The 14,686-nt window shown below is 43.5% G+C and overlaps 1 protein-coding gene across 2 annotated transcripts in view; it reads left to right on the top strand.

The window, feature by feature from the left end:
• GRM4 (glutamate metabotropic receptor 4) overlaps positions 1-14,686 on the top strand; it is a 300,197-nt gene that overhangs the window by 178,212 nt on the left and 107,299 nt on the right. For both annotated transcript variants that reach the window (XM_079980860.1, XM_079980861.1), the window contains exon 4: positions 12,442-12,577. In XM_079980860.1, coding sequence (XP_079836986.1) covers positions 12,442-12,577 — 136 coding nt within the window. The remainder of the gene's footprint in view (positions 1-12,441; positions 12,578-14,686) is intronic.

Genomic DNA, 14,686 nt, shown 5'->3' on the forward strand with positions numbered 1-14,686 from the left:
AGCTCAACACCAACATTTTGAATTATCCTCTCCAGGTGTTGTTGGAATATAGTCCCAGCCAGCATGGACAATGGTCACATTAGCTACCCCTAAATTGAGCGTGGAACTTCCAAAAGAAACTGCACTAAGTCTTCAGAAGAGAGGCATAATAGTAGAAGAAATGTGTATGTAAAAAAGTCTATTTCTTTCAGAGCCGGCAGTAGGCTAACTTAACATTTTAATCTTTGTGGAATTCATTCATTCTGTACTTTTCTTTCTTTCTTTTAAAAGTCATGGATGTTGCTTTTTCATTCAGGGAAGTGAAATACCAAAGCAGCTTGCAGGTGTTTAGCATGCAAATCTTGTTATTTGTGAATGGATTTAATCTAGCCTTCTTCTTTTCCTCACCTACTCCCAACAGCAAATAGAATCTTCCTGTTCCTAGTCTGCAGACTGGAACAGGCATTCAAATTGGGAGCGGTTACTTTGCTTTGAACTGTAATTGGGGAGCCACAGTAGCTGCATTCAAAAATGCAATGCATCCATAGCCCGAGTGTTCTTTGGATGACTGTGAATAGGGACAAAACAAATATAAGTTCTCATGGTTTGAGCATGAATCTTATTATTTTGTCTCTGAGCCTCAACTCACAAAGATTTGAGAACGGTAGAAGCGTTCATATTTTTTAAAAAGCAGCAATACGGGGGAAAACATGTCACGAGAACTAAAGATTCAGAATCATCCTTTTAATGAAAAAGAATTTCAAGTGTTTTCCTGTTGGAGATGCCTTCTAGGACACTGAACTCACTTCATATAATGTGGGTTGTTTTTGTGTGTGAGGAAGGCTAAATTCATGGTTTTTAAGCATAGTTGCAACAATGCTAAATTCTATAGGCTTGTATCCAATGCCATGCTAAGTAAGCGTCCCACCAGTGCAGAGATTACTGCTTGTGCACTGGGGACCCCCCTGCCCATGCACATCCCAAATCTGCTCTGGGAAGTTAGATTAGGGGGTGCACAGGGGGATGGGAGGGGGAAAGTCTCATTGTGCAAGTGGGAATCCTTGTGCAGATGGGACGCTTACTTAGTGCTGCATTGGACATATAGAACCATAGAATCATCTTCTCCAACCCCCTGCAATATGCCACAGAAATCAGTGGGCTTCTGTTGCAACAATGCACCCTAGGAATCCCACCAGATTTTTCATAGAATCAGTGCTCAAACTATGGGTCAAACTGTGGGAGTGGGACATGATTTTGGCTGAACTTGGAGCGAGTTAGAGAGTGAGTCTTGTGGATTTAATTAAGTACCCCATACCATTTATTGGTGTAAAATGAAGGTCTAAGTCAATGGACACATCATAGGAAATACGACGTTGACTTATCCAAGTCAGCACACTAGTACATCTAGCTTAAAATTGTCTACTTTAACTGGCAACAGATCTTAAGCACAGGTATGGCCAAGCCACCCGATCTCAGAACCTCTTTAGCTGGAGGAGCCAGGGAGGAGCACTTAGCACAAACAATATTCTCCAAATTCTCTAGTTTCTAGGCAAAGCCATCAGCTTCAGTTTTGACATGATGGGGCAGTGGTAGATGGTACCCACTGAGACTGACAGGGCAGAAGGCAGGGAGACCAACAGTAGGCGGTGCTAAAACCAAGGACAAGCAGATCCACCCCCTGAGTAGTTGCGCAATAAAATTTCAGGCATGTGGGGGCTGGCTGAACGTAGACTGAGGCTGGTGGGGCAGCGCTCCATTTGCCATTCTGCCTCAGCGTCCATAGCATGATGGCCCTTTGGAAATGTATGAGTGGCTCAACTGAGAGCTAGTAGAAGCTACTGCATGATAAAAACAAATGAAGGCTGCAGTCCCAGATACACTTATCAGGGAATGTCTAATTGAAAACAATGTGGGGCTTTCTTCTGAGTAGATCTGCATTGGCTCCCAGTACATTTCTGAGCACAATTCAAAGTGTTGGTGCTGACCTTTAAAGCCCTAAACGGCCTCTGTCCTGTATACCTGAAGGAGTGTCTCCATCCATCGTGGAGCCTGGCCACTTAGATCCAGTGCCGAGGGCCTTCTGGTGGTTCCCTCATTGCGAGAGGTGAGGTTACAGGGAACCAGACAGAGGGCCTTCTCGGTAGTGGCGCCCACGCTGTGGAACACCCTCCTATTAGATGTCAAGGAAATAAGCAGCTATCCTGTTTTTTAAAAGACATCTGAAGGCAGCCCTGTTTAGGGAAGTTTTTAATATTTAATGCTGTATTGTTTTTAACACTTGATTGGAAGCCGCCCAGAGTGACTGGGGAAACTTAGCCAGATGGGCGGAGTATTATTATTATTATTATTATTATTATTATTATTATTATTATTAGGATTGCTCTGTAAATGAACTCACAGGCCCACTGAACTTGAGAAACCAGTCTGAAGTTCCCTGCCAGAAGTTCCCCTCCAATATTTTGATGAAAGTCTTTTAAGTGTACCCCCATCAGCACAGTTTCATGTGGCTATGCATGTGCAGAGATTGTATAGCACAGGTTTCAATCAGCAGGGCTGCACACTTTGAAAAAAAAGAATCAAGTGTGCAGCAGCTGACAGCCCCGAGGTTTAATTTGCCAGCCCTTGGCACTGAGAATCGATTCCCCAAACCTAAGTCTCAGGACCAACTCCAGAGATCTGACAGTTCTAGATATAGTAGCCCTTCTATTGTTCAATGGATGGGAAAGGTTTGGATGGATGGACACAGCAGTGCCATTAGGTTACATTAGATTCTGGACTTTGGTCTTACAGCCACTCCTCCTCAATTCACAATTCAAAATAAGCCAGCCCTGCTGTGAGTTGCTCATTCTGCTGTGTGGGGCCCTGGGCTTCTGCCCCCCAATCCTGTTCTAAGTGCACCAGTAAATTGTCATGGACAGTGGACTTGTCCCTTGTGTGAACAGTCCGTGAACAGTAGGCAGCCAGAGCCACATATATTTTTCTCTCTCTCCCTATATCTATATTTCTACTTTTCCAGATGATGTTGGAAAGACATGGGAATAAGACATACTAAATAGAAACTTCTTGTAAATCTGGGAAGTAGTGATACATGGGAAGAAGTGGGAGAATAAATCTCACTTTATAAGAATTTTAGTCGTCATCTCCCCTCCTCGGTAAGAAGGAGCGAGTAGCAGGAGAATGCAGAGATCAATAATTCACTGTGATTCAGTATTGAAAAAGGAAAGCCCTCAAGATACTTTGCCCTTTCTGATTAATACGAATGTTCACGGGGCCAGGATCTAAGAGTTACTCAGCTGAGAATTCCCCAATGCATTTCCTATGCTTCAAATTCGGAAGATTCTTTTGAACGGGGAGAGAGGCAAGGAGATGCCCCCACTTCTGTTTCCCATTCCGTTGCTAGTTCTGTTTGTTGTGTGTTTGTGTGTGTTTGTGCATGTGTGTGTGCTACTCCTCCCCTGTTGGTTCCCTGAGTAATGTCTCTTGGTCACGCTCCAGCATGACAGCCCTGGAGCATGACATAATTCTCAGAGCTGGCTTTTATATACATTGGTGATGATAATGTATACAGAAAGCCTGTCTGTGGTTCTTGTGCACACAGCTAAATCCCCTTCCCCTTTCTTCAAGTTTTGCATTATGATATCAATTAATAAAATGTAAAGTTCAAAATAACAACAACCCCAGATGAAAAAAGATTTACATAATATATCAAAGGCATTAAAAGCTAAATCCCCAGAGCTGTCTGACTCTCAAACAGATCTCTTCTTTATCTTTCTTCTGCACTAGCCTGCTAACATACTCTTCTTGTCTTCGTATTCTGTCCACCCTCACCAGTGCACAGGGATTAAGCCAAGGTGTTGAGATGGATAGCTATGGACTCTTAACTTTTATAGCCTACAGCCTAATATAAGGAACACACAGGCATTCTGTAACGAGTTTCCTGCCTGACAAACTGCCTTGGAAGCTGGCGCCAGAGATAGGAGGGTCCTGAATCTTCATTGCCTGTGCATGGACGTGCAACGTGTTTAATCCTTTCGCACCACCACATGGCAGCTGGATGCATTCCAGGTTGGATGCTGTGACACACAGAGCTGCACAAACAAGGGACATGTTCCTGGTATCCTTTTATCTCCATCAGACATCCATGTACTAATGCAGGAAGCCGTCCTGATGCTGAGGTTATCCAGCCCCAAAGATATGTAGGATTCCAGTGAGACTGACACCAGATATCCAGAGGCGCCTTACACCTCTTGCTCAGCCTTGCTCAGTCCCACAAATAAGCGTGGTGTGGGCATTCCCTGTGCCTGTGACCTTGCACAGGGGCTGGGGCTGCAATTATCATTTGATGGCATGCTAATCATGTCATCCATCAAGCAGCACAATAGCCTTTTAATCATAAATAGGGATGTACAAACCTGCCTCGGTCCATTGTGTCAGTCATTCACACTTCAGGTATTTTCTCTTCTGCTGCAAGCCGTTTTGTTTTTTCAAACATTTGCCTTCCATTTTATTGTTCACTGATATGGAAATACAGTTTTGTTTTTGTTTTTTTACATAGCACACAAATGTATCTCGGCCATCAGCAGATATTTGCAAATCAATTACCTTACCTATGTGTTCCCTTTCAAAGTTAATGAATTTTCAGAGAAATAGCCCTGTTAGTCTTTTGCAGCAAAACACCCAAAGAGTCGTGTGACACCTTAAAACCAAAGTTAATGAAGTAGCTAATGACCCATCAGAAACCCATCTATGGCTGCAAATTTAACCATGCCTACTTAGATGGAAGCTGCATTGAATTCTGCAGAGCTTACTTTCATGTAAGTGTGGTTAGGATTGCAGCCTATCTTACTAACTTAATTTCACAGTTCAGTATAAACTTGTCATACTGTCTCATTTCCCTCACTCAGGCATCAGGGAGGGACAATTTAGCATCCTGTTAATGTTTTGTTCATTTTGTCCTGGATTACATGAATCCTGTGGGTATATTAAAACATTTTACAGGCATTCTCCTATGTTTTTACTGTTTGTAGTAAACATGTTTTTGTTTTTCAAAACCTTGAAATCCTCTTTTTATGCCAATGTATTCCTGCCCTGTGAAAAGTATAATGATGAATGCTCAGTTTTTAAATCTACAGTACAGTACAAAGGCATTTGAGTACGTGCATAGAGGCTGCTTGTAGCAAATAACAAGTTTTAAGTCAATAAAACTTCAGGCGGGAAAGAGGAAAAGAATTTGAAATTTAATTTTAGTTTTATAGTAAGGTTTGGGGGATGGATGAGTTTTCAAACATGAGCAGTTACATCAAGATGTTGACAAAGAGGTTCAAACTTTAACAGAAGAGCACAAGAACAAAGAAGTTCACTTCTTTTCATGTAAAAAGAACAATAATGAGCAATACTTTTCATTGTTTTTTTTAAAAATCACAGTAGGAAGCATATTAAGACTGAAATCCTCAATCCTCCTTGAATTCAATCTGATTTACTTCTAAGTAGACATGGGGAAGTATGGGGAAAGTTCCAGTAGCAGAAGGATTAGCACTAGTGCAATGTGAATTGGCCCCTCTCTTCCTGCATGAACACCACCCCATGTCTTTTCTGGGGAAACCCCAGAACAGACTTTGGGGGCACACAGAGGGAGAACAGGGAAGAACATTTTGTTGCCCAAGGAGAAGTCGTTGTGCTAATGTGTCCTGGTTCCCACTTGATGAAGAACTCAAACTCAGATTGTGGTTTCTACCAAAATCTTAATACTCAGCTCAGTGCGCTACATAGGCAAAATGCTGTTCAAAGGCACAACAGGTGCTACACAAGCAAAGATACTGCTCTAACAATGACACACACTCTACAACTCTGCCATAAGGGAAGGGAACAAACACAACTCAGCATGGCAAGTGATTCTGACCCTCAGATTGAGGGAGCAACCTAACATTTTCCCAAGAAGGCTGAATCTGTTCACGCCTGTGTCTCTGTGACCTGGGTGGGGATGGAAGCACCTCAGAGGTAGACGGAACAGGTGAGGCAACACCCCTCCCAGAGGGCTGGGACTGGACATGGTTTCTGACAACTCTGGAGGCAGAGTTGCTTGCATGATCAGCAAAGTGGATGAATCAGAACTATCCTGTAACATCTCCGAAGATGGAGCTGAAGCCTGTGCCTTGTGCTGCAGGGACTGGTGGGGAAATGGGATGAAGTGAGGGAAATCCCTCCCTCAGGATCCTCTTCCTCAGGTTCTCCCCATTTGGATAGAGACCTTTCCAGTCCACGGGAACCCTCCCTGGGGTCATCTGTCAGCCATGCCTCTTCTCCGTCTTGGCTCGGCCAGCACCCTACCATGACACCATGGAACATTCACCTTAACTATCATGTGTACAATCCCTGGTTAGAATTGCAGTCTTGTGCTACTTCTGGCAACAAACAACACTTCAGAATATCAGCAGTTACGTCAGTGAATGTGCAAATAATGTATAACACCAAGCTGTTTCTATATCTATATGTGTATCTATTTATGTATAATGTGTGCCTGTAAAAATATCATTTGCTGCAGAGAACTAAGGCGAAAAGCATCCATAGTAAGAGCTGCAATGGGGGTTGAAAGGTCAGGTGTAAATCTACGGAGCAGTCTGTTTTCAACGGATTCCTCTGACATTCCTAATCATAAGCATGCAGCCATTAGCAGCGCATAAGGAACTTGCATGTGATGAGCTTGTCTTTCCATAACAGCCTCTTTGCAAGTGTCATTATTTGATAAGTTTGGATTGCCTCCATTGATGTTTACTAGGACAAGATGCTAATCAAGCTCTGTGACAACTGATCTCCTTGCAACTGTCATTTCAAACAATTGGCTATTGTGTGATAAAACTGGGAAGGAGCAGATGCCTCCTTGATGATGGGCTGCTGCCTTTCCCTACTCGTTGTCCCTAATTTAGCTTTCACTATTCCAAAATAATTAAAATATCCCAGAGTTTGGACCTTGTGTTTGCCTTATAAATAGTCATTGCTCATGGTTATTCATGAGCTGCTCTCCATTAACCTCTTACCTCTAGGGGTTCTTCCTGCCATAGAGAAACCATCTCCCCACTCATTTGCTGTCAGTTTTGCTAACAAGATTTATTTCTTTTTTGTGTTTATTTGTGCAAATGATGTTTGGATAAAAGGACTGAGATGGTGGCTACATCATGCTGAAGTTGTAGCTCTGATATGTCAAAATATGGGATGAGTAATCAGGATATTCACTGTGGATGGTGTGTAGGGCAATATGACCCAGTGAGGCTGATTCCCTCAGGCTGAATGAGAGGTTGGAAAGTGGGAGTCCCAAATGCTTTATTATTCTTATTATTGAAAAAGAGGGACATTTGTGAAAATGTAAATCTGGGGCTCCCAACATGGTGACTCTGGACAACATAGAACCACCAGAAAGCCCCCTTTTTGCACCAAACAGCTCCCTGCCCCTCTTTAATTTTAAATAATTTTAATGAGGGTTTTCTGGAGATTGTTTGGTTGAGCAGGTTGCCTTTTTATGCGACGCCTGCTTTTACTTGTGTATGTTGTCTGGTTTTAGTTAGTGGGGTGTGTTCTGAGCATCACCAGTCTTCCTCTGTGCAAAGTGGTGCCCACGAGAGTTCTTAGATTTCCTGGCCCCAAAATGGTTGAGGTTCCTTGTGTAAAGAAATGCTGTCCAACCATGAGCATGTGAGCTCTGTGGCTGAAGCCCCTTCCTTTCAGTTTCTTCAGGAATCCATTGCAGTCTCTCACTCTCTGGTGATGGATTTCTCCAGGACCACTTCCAAGACTGGTAGACCCCTTTCCATTCATATCTCTGTAGTAGTGGCTGTTTTCTGGCAAGTCATAGGTGTCAGCCCACAGCAACAGGGCAAGACGGGATATTTTTCCTGGGACAGCTCAGTCGGTGGTATCAGGGTCATAGGATTGAGCTCTACTCTGGGCAAAAGATTCCTGCAGTACAGGGGGTTGGACAGGGGATTCCAGCTCTATGATTCCATTAATCTGGTCTCATATTTTCAGTTTTACTATAAGCAGGATTTCATCTAAGCCAAGGTTTAGCCCTGGAACTTGTTCTGAAAAGCCAAGATATAGCACTGGCATATATAAAACGTTCTTAAAGATAAGAATACTGTTCCATATATATAGAACTTCCACTTCCAAGTCTGAAAATTGAGGGTGGTCTGCAATCCTGAGACTACTACTTGCTGGCAAATTTGATCTGCAGTACCACTCTTTATTTTCTTTTTAGAAATAAAGCTCTGATGTGTGGCTGCTGATCTCCTTGGCATCAGCAGCAACTAATAAGGTTACTGATAAGGCCTACAGACCAATTTATACACAGAGCCTTTTGCTAGGAGGACTAGCTATTATTTCCTTCTATTCTTTCTCAATCTTTCTGCAGGTAAATTGTACTGTGGGGGCAGGCCTCTGGAACAGCAACCCTATGCTAATTATTCTGACCTTTGCATAAATAGGGATTCTTTTGTGGCATATGAGCAGCAGCCCTGTCATTTCCTATGCAAATTGAGACTATCAATTATATCCAGAAGGTCCTGAAACATTTCATCATCTCCTGTCTCATATATTTGCTTCCTTTTCATCTGACTGGCCACTGCAAAAGTTCGCACAGAGCAGGAGCGGCTGGTATTTTTGCAAAGGCCGGAGCAAACAGATGTTGAGGGTTAAGTCTCAGCAAGCCAGAGCAGTTTTGCATCCAGCTATCCTTTCAGTTTTCTGTCTTGATTTTCAGAAATTGTTTTTAATTAGCTGCTTCTACAGAACCCTCAGGAGCGGTCAGGTTTAAAGGTTCTCACTGCTGCAGCCCAGAGGTCAAATTGATCCAGGAAAAACTGCAGTAAAGCTGGCAGTGGATTTTGCAACATCCCATCTCCAAAGGGGAAACAGATACTTAGAGGAGGATAACTAAAACTTTTTACTACGGATTTTTCCACCAGTAATATAAAAACTGGGTATGTAGCATGCTACTGTTTTGTTCCCACAATTAGCTCACATCTTATAATACTAAGCTACACAAAGATCCACAAAGAACAGTAAGACAGGAGAGTTATGCTTAATACTTGATGAGGAAGGAGTGTAGCTCAGTGGCAGAGCACATGCAGAAAGTTTAAAACCTGGTATCTCCAGCCAGAGCTGGAAAAGACTCCTTTCCAAAATCCCACTGAGTTGCTGCCAGTCAGAGTTGACTGGCTTGCTGTGTCAGTGTGTTTGTGCAGCCACAGCCCAACTTGCCACTGCCTTGCCCAGCTAAGCTGTAGCAAGAGCAGTGCTGGGAGGGCTGTTCTGCAGCTCTATCCCAATGTAGGAGCCACATGGATGAACATTCTAACTGTTGGGTTACTGCCAGGGAGACAAAGGCCATCATGGCCCCCAAGCTGATTCCGGACATCCATCGGTCTCCCGTAGACAATGCAGTATCATTCAATTAGCGACACGAGCTCCAGAAATAGCTTGCCACATTCCAGAGCTGGTGCACGCTCTATCAGCAGATAATGCACAGCGAAAGATGCATGCAGGAGAGCATATTTACAAGTTTATTCAGCGTTGGTCAGAACAAAGAAAAAAACATGACTGCCTGCTTCAGTGTCTCAGACACACAGAGAGAAACGAAAGCAAAGACACAACAGAAACATCCTGTGAACAGGAAATACGCAGGCTGTGACACAAACATCCTGCTCCCTTTTAAGGTGGAACGGAAATATCCTAACATCAACTTGGTATAAAGCAACTTCCCATGAGTATGAATCTGGATTGCCTATCTGCAGGAGTCTCACAGTCTTCCAAGATGAATCTGCTCTAAGATCAACTGCCTGGATCGTGTTTATTCTAAACATACCCCATTATGAGTAAGCGTAGGAATGCAACCTAGGATCTATCCTTGTGAATCTCCTTATAAATGGATTTCTTTTTTTAAAAAAAATGTCATGTAGTAAGAACTGTATTCAAGTGAGTCCACTTGGGCATATAAATTGACTGTTATCTGCCTCTCTGAGGCCCCCAAGACCCCCACCCCAGTAAATAACTCCACATGGACACATATATTAGTTTAAATTATTGGGCAAAATTCTGGCCACAACTTTACTGATTACAGAAAAAGTGAGTGGTATTAGCTTAGGCATTGGCAAGAGACTATAACTGACTCTTGCCTCTCTGGCTGGCAGGCTGAAAGGGTAAACACAAAATGAGGGAGCAACAAAACCAACGAAAGCTCGGGGTTCCTGTGGTCCTGGCATGGCCCTAGCCCCCCAAGCGGACTTCGGATGAGATCCAGGACCCCCAGAATCCTTTACCGGAATACCCTATTCCTGGAGGGGCAGGTGATGGCCTCCCCCTCCCCCACATTTCAATAAGCCAATGCCTAACTGCCAAACCTTCCAAGTTGTGACAATTGCTGAGGGGGTAGGCGAAAACCAAGTGGCCAATCTGCCAAATGGAAAAAAATTCCTACCCAGCCCTTGTTCCAAAGCAGGTGACCCAAACCAAAGCAAGACCAAAGCGACACTGCCTAACATCAGGGAGGGAGGGAGGGAGGGCGGGTGTCCGGCAGCACGAGGCAAGTGCCCCAATTACTTCACGCTGCTGCATTTACAAACCCCAGGAATCACGCCATCATACGTGATTCAGGGAGCTCAGGCTTAATTACGCCCCTAACAAATTTTAACCCTTGCAGGGGTGTCCTAGGGGCCCTCATGCAACCGGGACCCTCAATAAGGAGGATCCCATTTATCCTGTTCTTGCACACACACACACACATACTGTATATTTTCTAAGCACATGGGTGCACTTGTTAACAAGCAAGGTAAGCAGCATGTCTTGGCAGGACAGTCCCCACTTTCATTTAGATAAAATAAATGTTACTACTAGGGAATAATGGTACAGGGTAACAGGTGGCGGGCTGGATATGTGACAGGCAGCCTGGAGACATGGTGGTTGAAAGAGGTATGCCTAGTAGGTGATGGACTGAGAATCAGGAATGCGAAGGAATGTAAGGAGAGTGAGGCTTGCACAGAAAGGGCAGAGGGGGTGGGGAAATGAAAGTGGGGGCCCAAGGAGCGAAAGGGACAAAGCATTGCTATATCCAAAATGTGCTAAGCCCCATTTACTGCATGCAGAGGCATTGCGTGTAGAAAGGGGTCCTTGGCTGGATGCTTGACATGCATGGAGACATCCGATGAAGCTGAAGATTGGAAGCCTCAGAACAGACAAAAGAAAGTACTTCTTCATACAATGCATGGGGGTTGCTGGGGTTTTTTGGGGGGGCTTTTAAAGAGGATTAGACATACGGTATTCATGGAAGATAAGGTTATCATCAAGCCTCAATGGCAATGTTCTATCCCCACTGTCAGAGGCAATGGAATATCAGTAGCTAAGAACCACAAGTGCTGTTGCTCTCAGGTTCTGCTTTTAGGTATCTGGCTGGCCATTGTGGCCAGGATACTGCTCTAGATCAACTGCCTGGATTGGACTGATCCAGCAGAGTTCTTATTGTGTTCTTATGCATGCATTAGGTACATGTGGAACTCTGCAGGGAAAACCTATGTGCCCAGTCATTTATGTGCATATGCATTCTGCATAGACTGGAACCCTTCATGCCTGGGGTTCCAGTTTGTGCAGAAAGCCTATGAAAGTAGAGATCTGCACTCACCGGCTTTCTTCTGCATACACCCATGCTTTAGATGTAGGCATCAGCAGTGGGGCCAAAAGCCACACAACCATAGGGATGATGTTGGGGTGTGACTCCATGGTAATACCACTAAATGTGATTCATGTGAGGGGGTGATGGTGATGGTATACTATAAAGGCTACTGTAATGTTTAGATTTTCAGAGATGTTGAATTCTGCCAATTATGGCTTCTACTGTCTCTGAATCGTTGTGACCTGGCAACTCTAAGAGAGCATTAAAAGGAAGAGAGTGAATTACACATATTGATTTGAACTAACCTGCCCATTCTTTACCTACAGGCATTTTGTCAGTAATGCAGTAATCAAGGTTAGAAAAATCAGATGATGCACCTGCGTGTGTAAAATAATCCAGGTCTGAATGAAACTCCAGAGCAATTATAGGCCATTACTATTGGAGAAGAACCTGATGTGCAGCCTTTTAGGTTTCCATTCATGTCATTCTATGTAGTTTTCATGGTTGCATCCAGGCATTTAAAACGCAGGTGAAATTTGGCGTTAGCTGCATGTCTTATGTAATCATCTTGGGGCTTGCTCACATATGCATGCTCATCAAGGTCCATCACTCATATCTCCTCCTATATTTGAGTTACATCTACTGACATGGAAAGGTCATCAGCATGGACTATGGCCGGATGTGCCCTGGGTGGCTTCCTTTAGACCACCCATCTGGGCTGCAGCAAAGGAGCCCCAGGCTTTGGATTGCTTGGTAATTTTTCCATTCCAAGGCCTCTCTAATGATGCCATTTTTTTCCCCAACTACAGGGAGTGTGTGTGTGGCACAATCAGTCAAGATCCCCCGGGAGCCCAAGGCAGGAGAGTTTGATAAGATCATTCGGCGCCTCTTGGAAACATCCCATGCCCGAGCCGTCATCATTTTTGCTAATGAAGATGATATCAAGTAAGAAGGTCATGGTCTGGTTGGAGGGTCTGTGTGGGAAGCAGGGAGAAAGACAGCGTGTGGGTGGGGAGAGAAGGGGAAGGACAAGAGAAGAAGGCAAAATGTTCCAAATACATGTTCCTTTGTTACTCTCTCCTGATGTGTCACAGAACATGAGTGTTCTTCACAAAGAATGAGTGTGCAACACTTTAATAAAGAATGAGTGTCTTTGTTGTTAATGAACAGAGTGGACACTGTATCTGGGTCACTGTGCCCTCCAAATTTGCATCCCACTTCTGCATTCTCTCCAGGTCCTCAATATGTCCAGTAGCTTAGTATTATACAGATAGATAGAGGTGAAATAAGCTATTGCTGTGTTGGACAGTTTTAGTTTTTTCGCCCCAACCATTCTCCATCAACTAACAAGAAAAGAAATCACATTGAAAATGATCAAAGGGAAGAGAAACTTTTCATGAAATCCTCATGGGTGGGGTACAGGGCTTTTGCTGCATTTACCTTTCTTCTGGGGTTGTTGAAGGGTTCAGTGACTGTCCTTTCATTTTACAAATCTGCTCTCCAGCGGTCTGCATTCTGCAGCCTTCCCAGGTACCTACACCTATGCTATCCTCAGCTTTGCTTTCTTGTAAGTACGAAAAGACAGGGCGGCAGCATGCTTTATGTCTAACAGTTGTACATTGCTGCTGGCTTTTTAAAGTACAGCCTTTGTACTTTTAAAGAAATTAGTGCAGATTTTTTTTAATGTAAAAGGAATAGCTACCCTTACAAACAAAAATTAGTAAGTGCACCCATCTCAGACACTTGGTAGCAGGGAAAGAGCAAAAATTTGATTAAGATCACATTCAAAGGAGAGTCTATGTAATTCACAATATCCGATATAATATGCAAACTGAAATATAGCCATCCTTTGAAATTTGTACTTCTCTGAATTTTGCAATGCTCTTTTCCAGCCAAGTACAGACATGCATATATACTTGTGTGATGCGCTCAAAGAAAACCCACTTCTTAGCTAAAATAACTGTCAGGGAACTGCCATCGGAGACAGGAGAGGAGGTAAGGCGCAGCAGCAATGCAGGAGAAGGACCCAGTAGGGAGAGAGAGCTCACTTCCACTGGGGAAGGAGATAGGCATTACGCTAGGAAGAAAGGGGAGGTTGAGGGAGGTTCGGAGGGAGGGCTCCGAGACTGTTCCAGCGAGACCAGCGGGGAGAGCACAGAGCCTCCGCTTGGGACGCCCACTCTGCACAGAAAGCTTCCGCACAGGGAGGCTAGGCGGAGACTTGGTGTCAAAGAGCTTTTATGTTGGAAAAAGTTCAGGAAACGCCCACTGACGGATTCTGCCAGTGATTGAGACAGCCACGGAGGAAGGGCTGTCCAGCCGGGAAAAGTTTGACCAAACTACTCAGCTTGGAGCAGTTTGCGGCTTACGCACAAGCAACCCCACATCCCATTACAATAACATTTGAAATTTGCATTATTTTAGGTGAAATTGCTTTTAAAATAATTTTAATTAAAACAAAATTATAGATAGGTGCACTGCTAAGCAGATTCCTGCATGCGTGCCCCATTTGTGCAAACTTAACACATTCAAATCATTAAATTGGGAGGCAAGGGACAAAGAGAAAAGGAACACCTACAGGTATGGACAGGACCAAGTGTATTTGATCTTCAACTGCAAATGCAATTGCATGCATGGGTGGATTAATGAGATCAAATTCGAAGAAGGAAAACGTGGATTCCACGCAAGATCCAGCTCTTGTATAATTTATGATACTGTAAGATATTTCAAAATGGCTTGGAACTTGATAATGGGCTTCCCATTAGAATTCCAGTTTCTGATAAAATAAAACCCAGGTCTTCTGACTCTTGTCTTTTGATACAGTTGTTATAAATCATTCCCTCTCAAATGTAAAACTGCTGTTATTTTAAGTTTAAATAGCCTGATTTTGCAGCTACTCATTCAGCATGCCTATTTTATAGTTTGTTTTTATCTTTTAATTTTTATCAGTTGTTATAATTGTTCTTTCTGTTTAATACACATTACAGCATGGAATAATAGCAAAAAACTTTGTCAAATATAGCCTGATTGCTTTTGTGAAAACGTTAAAAGTTC

This window comes from Podarcis cretensis (assembly GCF_951804945.1).
Source record: "Podarcis cretensis genome assembly, chromosome: 6".
NCBI lineage: Eukaryota > Metazoa > Chordata > Lepidosauria > Squamata > Lacertidae > Podarcis > Podarcis cretensis.